Source organism: Dipodomys merriami, unplaced genomic scaffold (genome assembly GCF_024711535.1).
Source record: "Dipodomys merriami isolate MVZ:Mamm:240054 unplaced genomic scaffold, mDipMer1.0.p SCAF_15, whole genome shotgun sequence".
Lineage (NCBI taxonomy): Eukaryota > Metazoa > Chordata > Mammalia > Rodentia > Heteromyidae > Dipodomys > Dipodomys merriami.
In genome coordinates this window covers 31,145,562-31,167,041 of record NW_027202826.1, presented here as the reverse complement: position 1 = coordinate 31,167,041, position 21,480 = coordinate 31,145,562, and the positions used below count along the sequence as shown (strand labels likewise).

General features: G+C 40.5%; 1 protein-coding gene across 3 annotated transcripts in view; it reads left to right on the top strand.

Annotated features, from left to right (window-relative positions):
* The first annotated feature begins 2,320 nt into the window (after nt 1–2,320).
* LOC138826802 (rho GTPase-activating protein 20-like) overlaps nt 2,321–21,480 on the top strand; it is a 35,223-nt gene continuing 16,063 nt past the window's right edge. For 2 of the 3 annotated variants that reach the window (XR_011371859.1, XM_070022047.1), the window contains exons 1-11: nt 2,321–2,447; nt 3,372–3,541; nt 4,220–4,369; nt 6,681–6,722; nt 7,539–7,617; nt 8,543–8,712; nt 9,171–9,320; nt 9,975–10,016; nt 10,784–10,868; nt 20,438–20,515; nt 21,022–21,088. Coding sequence is in view for 2 of the 3 variants with exons in the window: in XM_070022047.1 (XP_069878148.1) it covers nt 2,361–2,447; nt 3,372–3,541; nt 4,220–4,369; nt 6,681–6,722; nt 7,539–7,617; nt 8,543–8,712; nt 9,171–9,320; nt 9,975–10,016; nt 10,784–10,868; nt 20,438–20,515; nt 21,022–21,088 (1,120 nt within the window). In the remaining variant the exon portion in view is untranslated. The remainder of the gene's footprint in view (nt 2,448–3,371; nt 3,542–4,219; nt 4,370–6,680; nt 6,723–7,538; nt 7,618–8,542; nt 8,713–9,170; nt 9,321–9,974; nt 10,017–10,783; nt 10,869–20,437; nt 20,516–21,021; nt 21,089–21,480) is intronic. The other variant, XM_070022048.1, reaches the window with a different exon arrangement.

The window sequence follows — 21,480 nt, the reverse complement described above, 5'->3', positions numbered from 1 at the left end:
AGTCTTAAAAAGACATAATTTCCCAGGCTCCAGTGGCTCATGTCTTCAGATATTGGGGAAAGTGGGTATCCAACAAGGAAGGTGCTATTCAGACTGTGGGAGCCTCTATGCATGTATGGAAATATCCCAGTCATTTCCATTCCTTTGCACAATATATGTATTATTATAAAAATGTAAAAACTAAGTAGTCTCTGGAGATTACTGTCTCTGTGTTACCTCAATGTTTTGATTTTGGTTTTGGTTTTCAAAGCTTTAATGAAATCTTGAGAAGGTAAGAGACTTGAATAAGCCTGGCTTCTCCTCACTTCTTCAGGAGTTTCACAGATCTTGTGCTTTCTTTTGACGTCTCCAATGCAACCAAGTTGTTTTGTTTGCTTTCTTGCTTGTCTTGAGACATGGTAACTGAATCCAAGACTGCACAGAACAGAGCTTCTCCAGCATCTAAACCTGACAGGAAGCATAAGTCCCAGGGATTGTGAGGGCCTATCCAGGCCTTGTGCGTGGGAACAAGGGCTTCACACCTGGCTGGATGCAGATGGTTAGAGCAGCTTTATTTGCAGGAAGTCAAAGTGGAGGCAACACAAATTCCTGCAATGGGCACAAGGTCAAAGCAACTGTTGTATGTCCTTGAAGAAAATTATCCACATGATGAAGATAGGAAGAGGAAACCTACTCAAATGTGGAGAAGAGGCTTTAGAATAACAAAGCATGGGACCAAAGTGCATTATATGAATGTAACAACACTAAAATGAGACCACTTTCAGTACTGATAAAGCTAATCGAATGGGGCAGTGTCTGTCTCACTTACATAAGCTTAACTAGGATCAGATTTGAAGTTGGCTGAGCAGGGAAATCCAAGAGAATGTGATTGCTAATAACTACCAAGAAAAAAGAGCAGGAAGAGGAGCTGTGGCTTACGTGATCAGAGTGATATCATGAAAATCACCATGGCCATGAGTTCAAGTCAAAGGACTTGTGAAAAGGAAAGAGAGAAAGAAAGGCAGCAGGAAAGAAAGAAAGAGAAATATACAGAGAGAAACAGAGAGAAGAGTGACAGGGAAAAGTAAAAAAAAAATAGAAAGAAAAAAGACACAGAGAATGGAAGAAAGCAAGCAAGCAAGCCAGCAAGCAAGCAAGAAAGCAAGCAAGCAAGAAAGAAAGAATGGAAGAAAGGAAGAAAGAAAGGAAGCAAGCAAGCAAGCAAGCAAGCAAGCAAGCAAGCAAGCAAGCAAGCAAGAAAGAAAGAAAGAAAGAAAGAAAGAAAGAAAGAAAAAGAAAGAAAGAAAGAAAGAAAGAAAGAAGGAAAGAAAGAAAGGAAGGACAGAAAGAAAGGAAGGAAGGCAGAAAGAAAGGAAGAAGCAAAATGAATTAAAGGACATTACTAAATTGCTACAAAGAAATGAACTGATAAATACCTTCAATAATAAGGATGAATATGCACTTATGAAAATGAAAGAAAATGTTCAAATGAATTCTCTTGTATGATCCAGGTCATACAACAGTTTACAAAAGACAAAACTGTAGAGTATAGATCACATGAGCACTGGCTAGGTGTTGGATTATTGGAAGGTGTGGGAAGGTGGTGGGCATGTCTGTGGAATGGGAAATAAATAGTATGTCTCCAGGGGAATCTCCCTGGCATCTACTGTGACTGCATGGAAATTCTGCTGGTCTGGATTTGGATTTACACAAAGATTCCTGATAAAAGCTTGGTCTCAGGGTCAGTGAGGAGAGATGTTGGGGTCTTTTTGAAGAGAGATCCATGTAAAGATCATCCAGTGACTAGGAAGCTGGCCTCCAAATGAGAAAAACTCTGGAGATCTGGTTAGTTCTCTGGAGAGGATTGCACCTACAAGAGATCACCTGCTGTGTCCACTCTGCCCAGCATCCTGACTCAACACAAGCTCTCTCCACAGTGCTCCTGGTCATTGAGATGTGAGCCAGTCCAGGGCACTGACCACAGACCAAGTTTCAGAATACTATGATTTGGATATTCATCCTTCATGATTATCAATTGAACATCTTGTCATTGTTAAATATCTACGCCCCAGCATCTTTAGAGCACTGAAATTTCAATGAATATACTGGGTTATGATGCATGGCTATATTAAACGGACACAGAAAAATATATGTAGTATTTATAGTAGTTTAACAATAGCAAACATATATATATATACATATATATATATATATACATTTATATGATTAAATTAAGGAGTTGAAAAGAGCTGAAAGAGGGCAGAGGGTATGTCAGCCTGGCAGTTATGGCATGAGCCTTAGAACCGTGACATCAGAGAACGAGGAACTACCAACGCTCAGATTCCAGGCAGTTGACTGCAGTGGCTGTTGGAGCTGCAGTCATGTCTGCTGTCCAGAGCCACGAAATGGACAAAGACAAGTGTTCACTGCAATCCCCACACACACCATGCGCGGCTTCCCTGCACGAGGTAGTCTGTTAAATACTTGTTTGGAGATTTCTTCTAGAGGGGGCCCTGGAAAGGGTTCTGTCTTCCTTCTCCTGACCTTTTGCACTGACTCTGACCTTCAACACTGTTCACAAAAAGTGACCCCTATTCACACTGTTCAGCTTGGGGTGAAGACAAGTGTGCACATATTCTCAGAGGAGATGGGAGTGAGGCTAATGGAAGATGGTGTGGATGAAGCTCTGCCCACACCTGAGCCAGTGAGCAGAAGTTTCCACACTATTGATGTAGTGACCCTTACCTACAGAGCCACAGCTCTACTGACAAGAGACACAGTACCACCAACAAATCTAAGGACTTCCTCACATTTAGGAATTCTTAATGGTGTCACCTATTTCGTGATGGTTTTTCTCAACTTTCTCTTGCTCCAATACTGAATAATGATATAAATAAGGTGGGAATAAACTTCTAAGTAGGTACAGTTATGCCACTTTTCATGGTGGAACAAAAGCAATTTGGAATTCTTTGTGGATATTCATATTATGCCATAAAAATGCTCTTCTCACGTTTAGCAGTGGTGTTTGTTCACTTTGCTGTGGTCATCTGCTTAGCCTCCCCTAACATTTCTCCTGGCTCACTGCTCCTTTGCCAGATTCTTCTCCTTTCCTGGGACAGGTGCATTAGCTTCCTGCCTTGTTCTTTTCCCCATCTCTTAGAGAAAAAAAAGTCCAGGATTTGTTCCTTAGAATAATCTGTCCTCCTTATATCTTAAAAAGTTATTAAGATTTTCTGTTTGCTTTAAAATCTAAAGCACAAAGCCTCCTGGTATCAGTGACAAAGTCTGGTGAGGATTGAGAGGGCCACCTGTGGCACTGTGTGTCCCCATCCATTAGGCATAAAACTCTGGGACATATGTTTACACTGACTGTGTGTGGTGTTGGTGTGCAGCAGGAAAGCCATCTTTCTGAGGAGGATGCTCAGCAGGACACACCTGTGTCCCTGGAGGACAATGACAGAGCCCTGCTCATCCACAGCCCAGTGCAAATGAGAAGAGGCTGGAGTAGGAAGAAGCGGCACCTCTTCCTCTTCAGTAATGTGTTGCTGGTGTCTAATACCAAGTACGTATGGACTGCATGCTCTCCTGCAAAGCACGCAATGCTTTTCACTCAGCAATGACTTTATATAACCCTTACCTTAAGACAACTTAGAATTTTTATGCATTTCTTTTTATAGAAGTTTAGATTCCTTGCTGATTTCTCAAGACCATAGTGAGGACTGAAGAAAGCAACATAGCCTTGTGGTCCACCCCCTTCTCTCCCAGCACAAAGGGTTTGAGGCAGGAGGATACAGAGTTAGAGCCTAGGCTAGACAACATACAAAGGCCCTATCTAAAACAAATAAAGCAAATAAAACCATAATGATGTGACAATCTTTATCCAATTTAAATATGACCAAACATAAGAAGATCTTGGGAGAGTAATGATTTCAGTTTAGCTGAGTGATACTTCCTCATATATAAGTAAACACCTAATCAACCAAGGGCAGCATGCTCACAACTGTAATCCCAGCCACTCAGGAGGCTGAAACTTGAGGAATGTGTGTCCAATCCAATCTGGCACGGATGTTCATACAATTACACTCCAAAAAGCTAGAAGCAGGGATAGGACCCCAGTGATAGAGTGCTAGGCTTCATAAACAATGTCAGAGACCTTAACAAGGCCCTGAGTTCAAACCCATTGACTACCCCACAAAAGAAGTAATAAAATAACAGTGATGGTGTGTAATTCTCTTTGTAGATATAAGAAGTGCTTTAAGATAAAAGATGCAATTCCACTGCATAACCTGTCTATGGCAGAATGTGGGGACAAAGTAGCAAACGATGATGGGAGTTCCACAAAGTCCTTTGTCTTGAGTTGGCCCAAGGAGAAATACAAGGTCACTTTCCGGTAAGACTGACAGCTATGCCATGTGCATACTTTGACTTCTGCTAAAAGAAAGCGACAACCTATTTTCCAGCAACAATGGAAAATATAACTTATTTACATCTAATATTTATTAGAAGGAAAAAGGTTGTAATTTGTTTGTTTTCTAGCCTGATCTTCCACCTTCGAATTTAATAATAACCTTTAATACAAACACCTCCAGACAATTTTAGATTCTAATATGTTGGAATGGATCAAAATTGAAGTGGTTGTGAGCAGTGAATTTCAATGGGTTTACAGAATCTTGTTGGGGGAGAGAGGATGTTCAGACAGTGGAAGACCAGGTGTGACCTACGTATTGAATCACAGTAATGGAATTCATTCAGCAAGTGTTAGTGAATCCTGAAAGTATTTTTTGAAAACTTTATTTTGCACTCCCAGTAATTCTCTGTAGAGACAGATTTTAATTCCATAAATAGCTATAGATCATTAAATAAAAAGTGCTTGGCTTGCTCTGTAGTCGACTGACATATTACTTCTTTGTAAGTAGACAGCATGATATTTGGTGTGTGGGAAATCTGAAGCAGGATTTACTGATAAAGTCCAGGCCAGATTTTCCAGCACACATGCCTAGACCTTCATGAAGACACAGAATGCAGTTAGACAGGTCGAAACAGGAGGATTCACAAGGAAGGTGTCAAGTGTTTTATTCTTGGTCTCAAACTGCACCTCATATTTCTACCTGTTTTATATATGAGATCAAACAGCAGGCACGCAGGTTACCTTTCCTCACAGCCAAGGTCTAACACATCCTAAGAAGTTTGAGATAAAGAAGAAAAATGGCTCCAAAATCGTCAGCTTATTAATTCTCTGATGGATATGCCTTGAAAATGGTAAAATTGATTGGGAAGCTGGACACCTGTGTGTCCATCTCTGCAGGTCTTCTCCATAGCCTATTTCTGTGAAGGTTCTCTGTTCTTCTTGTGCATGGGAACTCCAGGATACAGATTAATGGAAGCTGGTAAAATTTGGAAATAGAGCTGTTCCTAGAAACTATACCTTTAAGGAAAATTAAAATATGGCAATGAGGTCCTCATAAACTCTATGAGTTCTAAAGCTATTGCACTGTCCAGCGTCCTTGTTCCTTGGCAGATGGCCAACATAGCCTCAGGAAATAGACTTTATTTATATACATGTAGGCAGGTTAGGGGTCATCTAAGATGGGTACCTCTCTCCTGATGAAACACATTACAGGACAGCATAGAATTGTTAAGTAGAAGAGCTATTAATGATGTAAATAAAAAATATGCAGACATTGCAAAAAGTCTGCTTGTTCATAAGGAGAAAGTTATTGGATTGATACATACCCCAATAATTCTATTCCTGGTGTTCACAAAAGTACACATGCACAGAGAGAGAGAGAGAGAGAGAAAGAGAGAGAGACAGAGACAGAGACAGAGACAGAGACAGAGAGAGACACAGAGACAGAGACAGAGAGAGACAGGGAGAGGGAGAGAGACAGAGAAAGACGGAGAGGGAGAGAGTATAATTTCATAGAAAAATTAAAGCAATAATGTTTATATATATATAATAATGTGGTTTATAACACCCTGAAAATAGTTACAAATTAAAAGTGCAGTGTGTTTTTAAAACAGATGTATTCCATATTAGGAAAAGTTATAAGGGGGAGTAATATATCCAGTGCTGGCTTTCAATCCATTCAGAGGACAGAAATATAACAATAGAAGGTACAGAGAACAGTAAGCAGCAACCTTTTCATTCATCATTAAAGACATAGTGTGATAGGTAATAAAGTGTAAGCTTCCTGGGAAATAACACAGCACATTGTAGTTCTAAAATTTCTATAAGGAAATGAAACACTTCAACTTTTCCATATTTTTAATTCTTCTTCCAAATTTTTATCTTGTCTAGCTGGATTAAAAATATTCTGTCAAAATGACCAATTCCTTCCATAGGTTTGAATTTGCATACCATTTTCATAGTTGCATAGCATATGTGCTCTGTCTGGTTTTATCATTGTGGACTGAAGGCATTGCTAGGGTGAGACTCACCTATGGTCAGGTGGCTTGCACCACACGTTAGAAAATAAGTTTCTCCATGTCAATCCAAGATCTCTTCCACACCAAAGTCTAATTCACATCACAGTCAGATCACCAGGAAAGGCAGAGTCCATCAAACCCCAGTTATGAGTCGGTTCTTATTCCACTCACATTTACAATGATACTCCCAGACTGCCAGTCTCTTTTAGGATAGACTTAAAATCAAAGCATGAATGTGAAATGTAGCATAATATTTTCTTTCTTTTAAATCACAGGTCTTCAGAGCTAAAAGAAACATGGTGCTCTTTACTTCAAAGGTTAGTAGTGTTTGTAGTTTTTTATTTGTTAGTGAATGAATAAAAGTCCCTACAAATAATGTTGCCAATGGATTCTCCCCATTGTGATAGAGATTACTTGTCCCAGCTAAACTTATAAATAGAGTGCACTTTTTATTTCATAAGAAAATTTGGTTGGAAACCTAAAGTTCTCCTAGGCTTCAACTGATAGACATGAGTGAATATATTCTAAAACATATGTAGGTGACTAGGCACTGTCATCCTGGCTACTCAGGAGATTGAGACCTGAGGATTGTGGTTCCAAACCGGCCCAGGCATGAAAGTTTATTGAGACTCTTATCTTCCAGAAACTCCCAATAAGTTGACAGTGGAGTGTGGATCAAGTAATAGTGTGATGGCCTTGAGCTAAAAAGCTCAGGGTCAATATTCAGGTCCAAGGTTCAAGGTCCACAACTGGAACTATGTGTATGAGTGTGTGTGTGTGTGTGTGTGTGTGTGTGTGTGTGTGTGTGTATGTGTGTGTGTGTGTGTGTGTGTGTATGCTTACATAACTCCAGAAATAAACATATATACATATACATCCATACATATGGACTTATATATGCATATATACTACTCAAAAACTTGGGATTCTAGTAGTACACAGGAAGTTATTATTCCTCCTCTTCACATAGTAAATTTTTAAAAACAATGGATCTGCTTCCCAAATGTCATTTCCTTGGCTATCACTTGTATTCTGGATCTCATGCTTTTTTCTGTCCAACAATATTCTATATTTTCAAACAACTAGCTAATTCCTTGTGCTCTTTTTCATTATTATCCAATTTATCACTATAGCAACATTCAAAAACAGAAGGAACTTCAGAAGTGTAATCCATTGCAGAACTTTGCCAACGATTTCCAGAAGGCTGGCTCTGTAAGTGTTTTTAAGAATAAACAGGAAGGGCTGGGAAGGTGGCTCAGTGGTAGAGCGCTTGCCTTGTATGCAAGAGGCCCTGGGTTCAATTCCTCAGCACCACATAAGCAGAAAAAAAAAAGCCGGAAGTGGCCCTGTGGCTCCAGTGGTAGAGTGCTAGCCTTGAGCTGAAGAGCTGAGGGACAGTGCTCAGGCCCAGCCTTCAGGCCCCTGACAGGACTCACCCAAACACCTACACAAAAAAAAAATAAACAAGGAATATCCTGTTGATCTCTTAGGCAGGATGGAGTCTGGATAGTCCTTGTAAGAAAGCACAGAGTTGCCTCTGCGAGATCCATTTCAATGCTGAGTGTGTTTAGATACAGAATTTGCTAGGTCAGCTTGGGACTAGTGACTCACCCCTGTAAATCTGGCTACTCAGAACACTAGATCTGAAGACTTTGGTTCAAACCAACCCAGGCAAAAAAGTCCATGAAACTCTGAGATCCAGTAATCTACTCACAAAAATCCAGAAGTGATGTTGTGCCTCAGGTGGAGAGTGGTAGCCTTGGGCAAAAGAAACCAGAGACCGAGCCCAGACCCAGAGCTCAACTCTAATATTATCCAAAAAAAATCAAAAAGATAATAGAATTGGGTAGGTCTCCTTTGCTCTTTCTTTTCACGTAGCTCACTGCTTCCTTACTAGCTTCCTTCCTGTTTCTATTCCCATCATTTCAGTGGAAGAAGTCCAGGGCTCTTTTTTTATATCTGCCTGCAACCATTTTCAGAATGACCTACTTTTCTGCTTGCTTTTGAGCCACAAAGTGCCTTGCATGTTAGTTCCCAAGTGTCAGTTGAGGAAATGTTGCATTGTGCACCACGAAAGTTGGGCATAAAGCTGTATCCCATGCTGGAGCACTGACTGTGCTGTGGTGTTGCTGTGCAGCTGGAGAGCCATCATCCTGAGAAGAAAACTCAGCAGGACAGACCTTTGTCCCTGGAGAAGCCCTGCAGAACCCTGCTCATCCACAGCCCGGTGCAGATGCAAAAAGGATGCAAGAGGAAGAAGCAGCATCTCTTCCTCTTCACTGACTTATTACTTGTGACTAATGCCAAGTACGTATGGACTGCTCCCTGTCATGCTCAGCACAAATGCTTCACACTAGCAAATGACATTTAGATATCTGCATTTAATCCACAGGTGATTTGTCAATTTTGTATTCAAAGGATCTGATTCATTTTTTATTTCTCCCGTGTTCATGAAGCTCCTGTGTTGTGTAATTGTTGATAATATGATCAACAATGAAGACACCACCTGGCATGCTGTTGATCCTCTAGTCACAGCACATAAACATTTAAGGCAGAATCTAGAGTTAGGGTCCAGGCTACACTATATTTAAATGCCAGGTCTCAAGCACTCATAAGACAACATAATCAAGAATGTGATAGACAAATAATCTTGTATGAGGAGTTCAAAATTATGAAACAGAGAGAATAGTTTGGGAGAGTAGCTAGTTCTTAACATGACACATCTAAGATAAATTAAGAGAGATGGTGTTTGTTGCCCTTTTTAGGTATCAGAAATGCTTTAAGATTAAAACTGTGGTCCCACTGCGTGCCCTGTGGATGGCTGACTGTGGGGTCAATTTGGACAAGGGTGGTGATCACTCCAGAAAGTCCTTTCTTTTGGGCTGGCCCCTGGAGAACTTCATGGCCACCTTTGGGTAAGACTGAACACTGCACCCTGAAAGCAGCAGGGAAATAGCAAAAGAGTTATCCTTCATTAATCACTTAGCTATGTCAGATATCATTCCTAATGACTTTCAGTAACATTGAGCCTTGTTCCTACTAATGTCAAGGAAGTTTTCTAGGTTCTAATAAAACATTGTAGAGTGCAGGAAATTATCTAAGGAAGTAAAACAGTCCAACCCTTTTCATTTTCCCTTTTTTTTTTTCCTGGCAAATGCATACTGTTGATTTCTGGATCTAAGAAATTCCATGTAAATGCCATGTTTCTTCTGGGTGCCTTGATATGAATGATTATTTTGTAAAGTATTGGAAGAGCACATCCAGCTCTGTCAGTTTTATCAAAGGAGAAATGGAAGGTGGCCGTGGTGTGAGATGAAGTATGGTCAGGAGGCTTGCATCACACAGTGGCAGGGATTCCATTCAATCCATTTTTCTTCTACAGCAGTCTGGGTCACATTACAGTAAGATCACCCTTATAAGCCCAAGAGTCCATAAAACCCCAATTAGGATTAGGTTCAATTCTGTGTTTGCTTGGACACCAATGAATTGATAGTACTTTTACCTTTAATGACTGTAAAGATATTGTATATGAGATGTAGTTTAATATTGTCTCTGCTTTTATTTTGCAGTTCTTCTGAACAAAAAGAAAAATGGATCAGTTTTCTGCAAAGGTATTAAGCAAGTGCTTTTATATAATTTTTAGTTTGTTAGGGAATGGGTACCTGAAAACCAAGATCTTCAATATATTCTGCCTCATTTTCTATGGAAATTATTTGCCATGGCTGCAATTCTAAATCATAAACAGTCTTTATTTTTAAAGATATTCAGGTTATCCACCCTAAATCTCCCTTCACTTTATTGATATACTTGAGCTAAAAATTTCTGAAAATATATACAGGTCGTCAGGCAAGAGTGTCTCAATCCAATTATCCCACTACTCAGGATGCTGTGATATAAGGACTGCAGTTTGCAGCCATTCTGTGTAAGATAGTCAGGAGACACTTATCTCCATTTTACTGTCAAAAGAGCCAGAAGTGGTGCTGTGGCTCCCGTGTAAGAGTCATAGCCTGGAGCAGAGAAACAGTACACAGACATTGATTGCAAGGGCCACGTTTGACCCCATCTATATTCCTGTGCTCCATTGAGCTAGCTCAGAGCCATTGTTGCTTTCAGTAGTCTAGGCAGGCTTCAGCCCTCCCATCTAGATGGTGAAATTTGAAACCCTGAATCTGATGCCTTCTCAAAGGTCACATTCCAGGACACTGTTCTCTTTCAAATCCTATTTCCCAACAATACTATTTCATTGATTCAAATCTATAATTGCTCCCTAAGTGTTTATAAACTATGAAATACAGATTGAAAAATATTAACAATGAAGATGGATTTGAAAAATAAGTTACCAGCTAATAATTGTGCTACTCTGGGTTGAATGAATCAGGTATATCAACCTTGCAAAGGAGGAAGAAGATGAGGACAGCATTCCTCTGCAGATCTTCACCCATGAAGTTAAGAACAATCACTTCGTAAGTGTTATGTAGAATAAAGTGGAAATTTCCAGTTACTTGCTTAGGCTGGAAAGGCAGGAGATTTTATAAATTATCTATGGTAAGGAAACTTTTTTTTTATTGTAACGATACTATAAAGAGTATTACAGTTACATGAGTGAAGTAATGAGTGCACTTCCTCTTGAACATTGTTACCCCTTCCATTGTTTTCCCCCTACCTTCCCCTCTCTTCCTCCCTTCCCGGAGGTTCTTTTTTTTTTTTTTGTGATTAAGTGATTACGTAATTTCTGGAATTTCACAGTATTGTAGAATAATGATGCTCATTTACAGTCACAAGGTCATTCTAACTTTCCTTGAGCAAGTTGTCTCTCACAGTCTGTAACATATAACGGTGTACACATGTTATACACCATACATGTGATCAGCAGCATGGGGATATTTAGTAGTGGTTCAACCAGATGAGTGGGACTTCTTTGTTTCTTAAGTCCTGTTACTTTTGTCGTATCCCCTAACATTTTGGATTTAGCATCCACTTATCAGGGAGACCATGTGCCATTTGTCTCTTCGTTCTTGGCTTACCTCGCTCAATATGATTCCTTCTAGCTCCATGCATTTCGTGCAAATGCCATTATTTTGTCATTTCTAATGGCTGTATAATATTCCATTGTGTATAGATACCACAATTTTTGGATCCATTCATCTGTAGTGGGGCATCTGGGTTGTTTCCATATCCTAGCTCTTGTGAATAGTGCTGCAATAAACATGGAGGTGCACGTGTCCTTGTATATTGGTTCCTGTTGTTTAGGGTAGATGCCTAGAAGTGGTATGACTGGGTTGTAAGGGAGGTCAATCTTTAGCTTTCTAAGGACCCTCCAGACTGCTTTCCAAAGTGGTTGTATAAGTGTACATTCCCACCAGCAGTGCAATAGGGTTCCTCTTTCTCCACATCCCCACCAGCATTTGTCGTTGGCTGATTTGTGGATGTGGGACATTCTGACTGGGGTAAGGTGGTATCTCAGGGTTGTCTTTATTTGCATTTCCTTCACCACCAGGGATGATGAACATTTCCTCATGTGTTTCTTTGCCATTTTTATTTCTTCATTTGAGAAGTCCTTCTTTAGTTCCCTTGCCCATTTAGTAATTGGTTTGTTAGGTTTGGGAGGGATTAGTTTCTTGACTTCTCTGTGTATACAGGATGTTAACCCCTTGTTTGACATATTGCTGGTAAATATTTTTTCCCAAATAGTTGATTTTCTTTGTAGCTTAGTTGCGATAGCTTTATCTGTGCAGAAGCTTTTTATTTTAAGGTAGTCCCATTTGTCGAGTCTCTCTCCAACTTGTTGTGACCCTGGGACTCTGTTCAGGAAGTTCCTTCCTGTGCCTATGAGTTCAAGTGTCTCTTCTACTCTGTCCTGCAGTAGTTTCAGAGATTCAGGTTTAATGTTAAGGTCTTCAATCCATTTTGAGTTGATGTTGGTGCATGGTGATAGGCTGGGGTCCACTTTTAGTTTTCTGCATGTGGCTGCCCAATTTTCCCAGCACCAGCGGTTGAAGAGGCTGTGTTTCTTCCATTGTATGTCTTTGGCTCCTTTATCGAATATCAGCTGGCTGGGCCTGTGGATTTGTTTCTGGATCTTCTATTCTGTTCCATTGGTCTTCAGGTCTGTTTTTGTGCCAGTACCATGCTGTCTTTGTTATTATAGCTCTGTTGTAGAGTTTGAAGTTCGGCATGGATAGCCCTCCCATATTGTCTTTATCCCCTAGAATTGTTTTGGCTATTCTAGGTCTTTTGTTGTTCCATATGAATTTTTGGACTGTTTTCTGTATTTCAGGGATATACGTCATTGGGATTTTAATAGGAATTGCATTGAATTTGTATATTAGTTTTGGAAGTATTACCATCTTTACTATATTAAGTCGGCCTATCCAGGAGCATGGGAGGTCTTTCCATTTCCTAGTGTCTTCTACAATTTCTTTCTTTAACTTTTTATAGTTCTCATTAAATAGTTCTTTTACATTTTTGGTTAGGTTTATTCCTAAATATTTTATTTTTTGGGAGGTTATTGTGAATGGGGTTGCTCCCTTTATTTCCCTCTCTTCTTGTACATTGTCAGTGTACAGGAAGGCAACTGATTTTTGTGGGTTTATTTTGTATCCTGCTATTTTGCCGAAGTGATTTATGATTTCTAAGAGTTTGGGGATGGAGTTTTTGGGATCGTGAAGATATAGTATCATGTCATCTGCAAAAAGGGATAGTTTAACTTCTTCTTTCCCTATGCGGATCCCTTTAATGTCTTTTTCTTGCCTTATTGCCCTGGCTAAGGGTTCCAGGACTATATTGAAGAGGAGTGGAGACAGTGGGCATCCTTGCCTTGTTCCTGATTTTAGGAGAATTGGTTGTAGCTTTTCCCCATTAAGTATAATATTGGCTATTGGTCTGTCATAAATGGCTTTTATTGTTTTTAGGAATGTTCCTTCTATTCCTATTTTCTCCAGGGCTTTTAGCATGAATGAATGTTGAATTTTATCAAAGGCCTTTTCTGCATCTGTGGTGATAATCATGTGATTCTTGACCTTGGCTCTGTTGATATGTTGGATTAATTTATTGACTTACATATGTTAAACCATCCTTGTGTCTCTTGGATGAAGCCTACCTGGTCATAGTGTATAATTTTTTTTATGTGTTTCTGGATTCTGTTAGCTAGAATCTTGTTAAGGATCTTTGCATCTGTGTTCATCAAGGAGATTGGCCTGTAATTTTCCTTTTTGGTTGGGTCTTTGCCTGGTTTGGGGATGAGTGTGATATTGGCTTGTAGAATGAGTTTGGGATAGCTCCCTCCTTCTCTGTTTCTCTGAAGAGCTTGAGGAGTATGGGTATTAGTTCTTCTCTAAAGGTGTTATAGAATTCTGCTGTGAATCCATCTGGTCCTGAGCTTTTTTTTGTTGGAAGACTTTTGATAGCTTCCTGTATCTCGTTATAGGATATTGGCTTATTTAATTGGTTAACTTCTTCTTTGCTCAGTTTGGGCAACTTGTATTTCTCTAAAAATGCATCCATTTCTGCCAGATTTTCTTCCTTTAGAGAGTATAGCTTTTGAAAGTAGTCTGTTAGAATTGTTTGGATATCTTGGGTACGTGTTGTGATGTTTCCCATGGCATCCCTAATTCTATTAATATGGGTTTCCTCTCTTCTTTTTTTAATTAATCTAGCCAACGGGCCATCAATTTTGTTTATTTTTTCAAAGAACCAGCTTTTTGTTTGGTTTATTTTGGTTGTGGTTTTCTGGTTTTCTAATTGGTTAATCTCTGCTCTTAATTTGGTTATCTGGCTTCGTCTAGTAACTTTAGGTCCCATTTTTTCTTGTTTTTCTAGCTGTTTTAATTGCAACATGAGATTATTTACTTGGTCTGTCTGCATTCTCTTGATGTGGGCACTGAGGGCAATAAATTTGCCCCTCAGGACTGCTTTTGCTGTGTCCCACAATTTTCTTTGTGAGGTGTTTTCATTTTCATTGAGTTGTAGGAAATGCTTTATTTCTTCTCTGATCTCTTCCATTACCCAGGTATTGTTAAGGAGTGTGCTGTTCAATTTCCATGTATTAGAGAAATTTCTGTGGTATGCTTTGTTATTGAGAGCTAGCTTGATTCCACTGTGGTCAGATAGGATACAGGGGATTATGTCGATCCCTTTGTATTTGCTTAAGTTCCTTGCATGAACTATGATATGATCTATTTTGGAGAAAGTTCCATGAGCTGCTGAGAAGAATGTGTACTGTGTTGTTTTAGGGTGAAATACTTGGTGGATGTCAGTTAATTCCGCTTGAAGTATGGCCTCACATAATTCGGTAGCTTCTTTGCCAATCCTCTGGTTGGTAGACCTGTCCTTTGGTGAGAGTGGTTTGTTAAAGTCTCCTAGTATTATCGTATTGGGATCTATTTTATTCTGTAAGTTTGAGAGCATTTGTTTAACATATCTGGGTGCACCAATATTTGGGGCATATAAGTTGATGATGGTTATATCCTCCTCTTGGATTGTTCCCTTTATTAATATATAGTGTCCGTCCTTGTCTTTCTGTACTGATTTTAATGAAAAGTTTATTTTGTTAGATATCAGGATAGCTACACCTGCTTTCTTACTGGGGGCATTTGATTGGTAGATCCTTTTCCACCCCTGCACTCTGAGTTTGTTTGTATGTTTGGCTGAGAGGTGGGTCTCCTGAAGGCAACAGATGAATGGGTCTTGTTTTCTGATCCAGTCCTCAGTTCGTTTTCTTTTAATTGGTGAATTCAGCCCATTTATATTAAGAGAAAGTATAGAGAGACACATTGTTGTCCCTGCCATTCCGTTTTCCTAAGTTTTTCTTCTTTCCTTTCCTCCTGTGCTTGCTCAGTTAGACTTTGAGTAATGCCTGTTTGGGGCAGGTCCCAGTTCCTGGCTGCTTTCTTCAGGTTGTGTCCCCCCTCTTAGAATTCTTTGTAATGCTGGCTTAATGTTTATGTATTCATTTAGTTTTTCTTTGCTATTAAAAGTTTTCAGTTCTCCATCGAATGTGAATGCTAGCTTTGCCAGATATATCAGTCTGGGTTGGCAGTTATTGGCTTTCAGGGCTCGTATGGTGCTTTCCCAGGCTTTTCTTGCATTCATTGTGTGGAGAGATCTGCAGTGATTCTAATTTTTTTCCTGTTGTAGTATAGCTCCTTCTTCATTTTTGCTGCATGCAAGATTGTTTCCTTATTATTCCGATCTATCATTTTTACTATAATGTGTCTAGAAGTGTTTCTCCTGGGATCTTGCTTGTTGGATGTTCTATATGCTTCTGTAATGTAGGTAAGATGGTCCTTTTTGAGGTGGGGAAAATTTTCACTGATTATCTTGTTAAATAGGTGTTGCTTTCCCTTGCTCTGGAATTCCTCACCTTTGTCCACACCGATTATGCAAAGGTTAAATTTCTTGGCATTATCTGCTTGCTCTTGAATTTCCCTTTGGTTTAATTTGAGTGATTTTTCCATATCTGTCACTTTTTGGTCCAGTTGGTGTATTCTGTCTTCTGTATCTGACACTCTACCTTCCATTTCATTCACTCTGTTGACCCTGGCTTCTATTGTGGTTTGCATGGAGGAAATGGATCCCTTTATGGATTCAATATTGGTTCTCAGAGTCCTGATCTCAGTATGTATTACCTCTAATTTGGCATTTATCTCACTTCTTACTGAGGTTTGTGCAGCTTCTATTTTTGTATCCAACTCTTGTTTGATATCCTGTATCTCATTTGATAGCTCATCCTTGTGCTCTTTCAATTTCTGATCAATTTCTCACTTTATTTCTTGAGTCATTGCCTCCAGCAACCCTTGGATGTAGCTTTTGTCTTCCATTCCTGCTTTGCTCCCACTGGGGCTCTCCCCTGTGTGGCTGCTGGCTTTTGAGGTGAGCTTGCTGTCCTGGGTGGTGGTAAACCTTGTGATTTTTCTCTGTGATTTTCGCATGGGGGTTCAGGAGACTGCTCTGCAATTTTGTTTTGGTGTGTCTGTCTTTGCTTGGTTGTTGATTCTGTATTGGTAGAGAGAGTCTGTGACTGATCTGGGTTCTGTTGGGAGCCTATTTCCAGCTGCTATTCTGACCTACTTAGGATTCTCAGCTCTCTGCTGTAGATTGCTGGCAATTCCTGCCTTTGGAAGGGTTGAATAGCCTAGACTGCTTGTGTTTGCTCCTACGGGTGCTCTTGGGAAGATCAGATGCTCTGGATGCACTCTCCCAAATACTGGAGTCTGCTATTGGCTCCTGATGTGTTTTTGTTTGTTTGTTTGTTTTGGGCTGGTTGTAGGCTTGAACTCTAGGTTTGGGTGCTGTCCCTCAGCTCTTCAGCTCAAGGCTGGCACCCTACCATTTGAGCCCCAGCACCACTTCTGACCCTTTTTGCCTTTGTGATGCTGAGGAATCAGATCCAGGGCCTCATACATCCAAGACTATCACTCTACTGCTGAGCCGCCTTATCAGCCTGAGCTCCTGCTTGCTATCAGGTGCTGGCAGCCTGTGTTGCCCAATTTCCGCCTAGGGTACATGGGTGGAGTTTTGGTGGGGTTTGGGCTTTGGGCTTCTCTTGTCCTGAGCCTCCAGGTCTTTTGTTGTCACAGGCGTGCTTCCCAGGGAGTGCTGTTTCCTGATTTTCTCCCCTCTGTTGAGGCATGTGCTCAGCTTTTTACTTCAGTTGGGAGGAGTTGGTTGTGTTGTTCAGGCGCCGGATCCCTGGGCCTGGTTCCGGCCCCAGCCTGGAGCACGCTCGTTAGGCCTGTGCTGATGTGTATACCACCTAGGTTATGCAACCTGGAGGACACAGTTCAAATTTCTTCTACTGTTGATAGTCTTGACCCAGGGACGCTGTTCCTGGCTTGGGAATTTAAGCTCCCTTCCAGGGGCACTCTTGCTCTGGCTTGGCCAGCGGAGTGTGCTCAATGGGCTGGTGGAGTTCTCAAACAGTTCCCAGTTTTAGTGGGTCCTGTGGTCCGGGTGTTCGGGTAGGAAGTCTAGGTCAGGGTCGGGGGATTCCCTCCAGCTCTGGTCTCCCTTGAGGGATACACTGTCCCCTGTGGGGTACTCAGCCTGGAGCTAGTTGTTTCTGTGTTGTGTAGGTCGTCAGTTGTTGTTGCAATCCGAGATCAGTTGGGGTGGTTGGGGGCTGGGCTGGGCGGTGATGGCTCTGTGTGATTCTTTTCTGTCTCTGCCTCTATCGAAGCTGTCGGGTCCACAGTGTCCATGCTCAGAAGGCTTCTTCTCGGGTTGTAGAGATCCGGTGGGTCTGACGCCGGTGCCTCAGGCGGCTTCTGTGCGGGAGATCTGCAGGCAGCCCCCTGTGCCTCTGGGACCCGGGCGGCCCCCGCTGGGTGGTTGTGATCGTGAACAGGCGTGTCTAGTGCCTCAGGCAGCTTCTGTGTAGGTGGTCTGCAGACAGGTCCCTTTGTCTTGCTGCCAGTGCCCGGCGGCTTTGGTGGGATGGAGCCTCTCTGCTCAGGTGGAAAGTGGGGGGTGGGGGTGGGATCCTTGTGGAGACTCCCAGCTGGTAGGTTTCTCTGTTCCTGGTGATCAGTTATTCTGAAAACCGGTACCTCAGGAGGCTTCTGCGAAGGTGATCTGCAGGCGGCCCCCTGTGTCTCTGGGGCTCCGGCAGCCCCCGCCGTACCAGCTGGCCGACAGCTTGGCACACTGGCGCGTGGCCAGTAAAAGTTGGGGGAGGGGTCTTCGCTCTTCTCTGTTCTGAAATTCTTCTTTTCCTCTCTTTCTTTTTTTGTTATTTTCCACCTCCGGTTTTTCTCTGAGTGTTCATTTTTTGTTGTTGTCCGTCTCTTGGGGAGATTAAATGTTGGTACTTGAACTCTCTTTTTGGTTGGGGAGAGCTGTGGCATTTCCCTACTGCCCCGTCACCGTCTTCTTCCCGCCCCCCCCCAAGGAAACTTTTAAGAACAATGATAGGAAGAAAATTAGGAAAGAACAAAATTGAGAGATGAGCTTGATTCACTTATATCTACAAATATAAAGATTAGAGCAATGAGTCAATGTCAGTACTATATGTTCTGAACAATTATCTTCCACTTGGCAATTTAGTTTTCTGTTCATTGGATCATAGCTTCCTGTATTTGAGACTCGATTTCCAACATTCATGTCTGAATCTGTCTTAGGTTATTATATATTTTAATCACTGTATTACAAAGTGAGATATAACTTTTATGGAAATAGAATACTGTGGCCTGCAATGGGCTCATGCTTGAGATCTGAGGATTGTAATTCACAACCAGCCTGGGAAGGAATGACCTTGAAACACTTACCTCCAAATGACTAGCAAAAAGGGGAATGTTGGAAGTGGAGCTGTGGCTCAATTGGCAGATGTGAGACTTGAATCACAATGCTCAGGTACAGAATTCTGTCCCTGGGTTTCAGCCCCATGAGGTACAAAAATAAGTCATTTTATTTACCTATGAATTTAGCCTAAGAAAGCAAGACCAGCCAGCACTGGTGGCTCACACCTCCTGTCATCCTAGCTACTTAGCAGGCTGAGATATGAGATTGTAGTTAGCAGCCAGCCCAGGCAGAACACTCCCAATGGGATTCTTTATCTCCATCTATCCACTCAAAGCCCCAAAGTAGAGCTGTGGGCTCAAAGTGCTAGAGCACTAGCCACATGCAAAAAGATCTCAGAGAAGGACTCCAGGACATGAATTCACGCCCCATATCCAACATTCACAACAACAAAGCAAAAGAGAAAACACAAAAGGAAGATCCTTTAAAAGATTGCTTTATCATGTCGACATGTATGACTTTCATTTATTTAATACGTGTTTAGCTTATAGTAAGAAGCTTTATTCACTTTCATTAGCTAACATGTATAAATTTTGAAGGAAATTTTCACATTTAATATACATAAATTATCACAGCTTTATTGTAAACAAGGTCAATTTTATCAGTAAATGGGGATAGTCTACCTGGAATAAGAGTACTACTTATGTTATTTTTTTATTTATATTTGGAGTGGTTATCATGAATTCCATTTGATTTTGTGGAACTCCTAAATGATGGAACAATGCCAAATATTATATAGAATGTCAGATTTGGTTGCATCAATTTTCTTATGTAGAAATACTTAACCTAAGTTTTTAAGTAATTTTTCCTCTATAAGTTGTTCTAAGACATTGTCAGCCTACATGACTACTTCTGAAGAATAGTGGTATTCTTTATATCTATACTCTCTCTTCTTCACTAAATTTCAGTATTGTGTGTTTATGAACATAGGCACATGTTCATTATATTAATACACATGTGTCCATATACATACACAAGATAGTATTGAGAAGGGAAAGCAGAAGGACACAACATTACTAAGTGGATGATAGTAAATGTCTAGAATATGATTGATCTGTTTTAAGTTCCATAGTCATGGCTGGAGGGAGAGGAGGCTGCATGGTTCTCAGTGGATAGCACAGACTTGTCTGTGCCTGACTCACTCCAATAGCAAAAATGCTTAGAGAGCAATCTGTTAGCTCAGCTCTACATGATAAAAAAAGGGCTTTACTGAGGTCTAAGTTTACTGAAGTAAAGATTGCAGGTGCATGTCATTTCTCCAGAAGAGCTGAGTGTCTGCCTATTGATAGATAATCAGCTTGTGGGAAGGCTCCATATTCATGCTTGTGGGTCCAGGGCAGCTCTGTGATACCATCCGACCTGACAAGGTTCCTATTTGACCTTGTCTCTTGAAAGACATTTCACTGAATTTTAGGCCTTCACAATTTCCCCCTCTCTGTATGTTAATGGTTTTCCAGTACCTTTTGTTCTCTATAGTCTCTGGTGTCTCTTCAGCTGTCATTCAGATTTGACCTATGTGCAGTTTGTTTCCATGTCTCTGAATTGCTTTCTCCTGGCTTCATATTATACAAATAAATGAAGAAACAGTTCTACTCAAGTTTTTGTGCACTATACAGTTGTGGCCTTTAAATACCTGAAATCACATTTTGCTTGACTCATCAGGAAACTAATTCATGATAACTATACAATGATACTGTTTGTTTTTTAATATGTACCTTTTCTCACATGTGTTTTATAGCCAATAACTGTATTAGCAAAAAACTCAGATACAGTGAAGGATGTTATCAGCAAGACACTCTCGACCCTTGGAAAAAAAGTAAGTCATCTGTAAGCTCTTTTTTAAATAAAAAACCAGTTTCCTAATGGAGATGAAAAGAGATGCATTTATGCTCATGTGTATACTACTGCATTACTAACATTGGTTTTCTCCTGGCCTCAAGATTGAGAACCTGCAGGCAGCTGGACATGAGATGAATCTATACTTGTGTTCTTTCAATCTCATTCTTAATCTCATGCCAAGTGCAATTGAACACACAAGGAAGTTGATATATAATTTTGTCCTGCTAACTCCATATATTTCTGTTATATATAAAAGTCTATCTATGATGAGCTAGTGTAATACTCTGAGTAAGAAAGTTTCAGGACAGGAAGGAGTGGCTGATGTTTGCAGTCCTAGCTACTCAGGAAGCCAGTCCATCACTAACCCCCCAAAAGTCAAAAGCAGATTTTTCCTTGTTAGAAGCACAGCTGTGTAAGGCAATGTGTTCTTCTTGGTTCCACTGTGAGAGGCTTTGTGTGACACTCAGTCCTTCTCTCCCCCAGAGCTCTGAGAGTGACTACCAGTTGTGGCTCCATTCTGAAAATGAAGAAGCTCCCTTTGTCTTCATTGGTAAATATGAAAGAAAATTTCAAATGGGAGGGAATGGCATCAAAGTTGGACTTCTAAATCTTCAATACTGATTCTTTAAGTGTTGTCTAATATTACTAAGAGTAAATACATCCTATATAATTAAATTGTACATTTTTCAATAAATACTGACCACACACTTGATTTATATGTGTGTGTGTGGGGGGGTACCTAGGTTCATTTCCTCATGTGGCAAATCTTGGTTTGAGGAGAAAAATAGGTAGTTGCCTTTATTCACTTGAAATATAACATTATTGGATGATATTGGTCAAGATACCTTGTATTCGCAAACTCATTTGTTGAGTAGTAACTGCTTTGTACCACTACATAAAGATAAGAAACATGAACTACAAATATAATTGAGGTTTACTGAT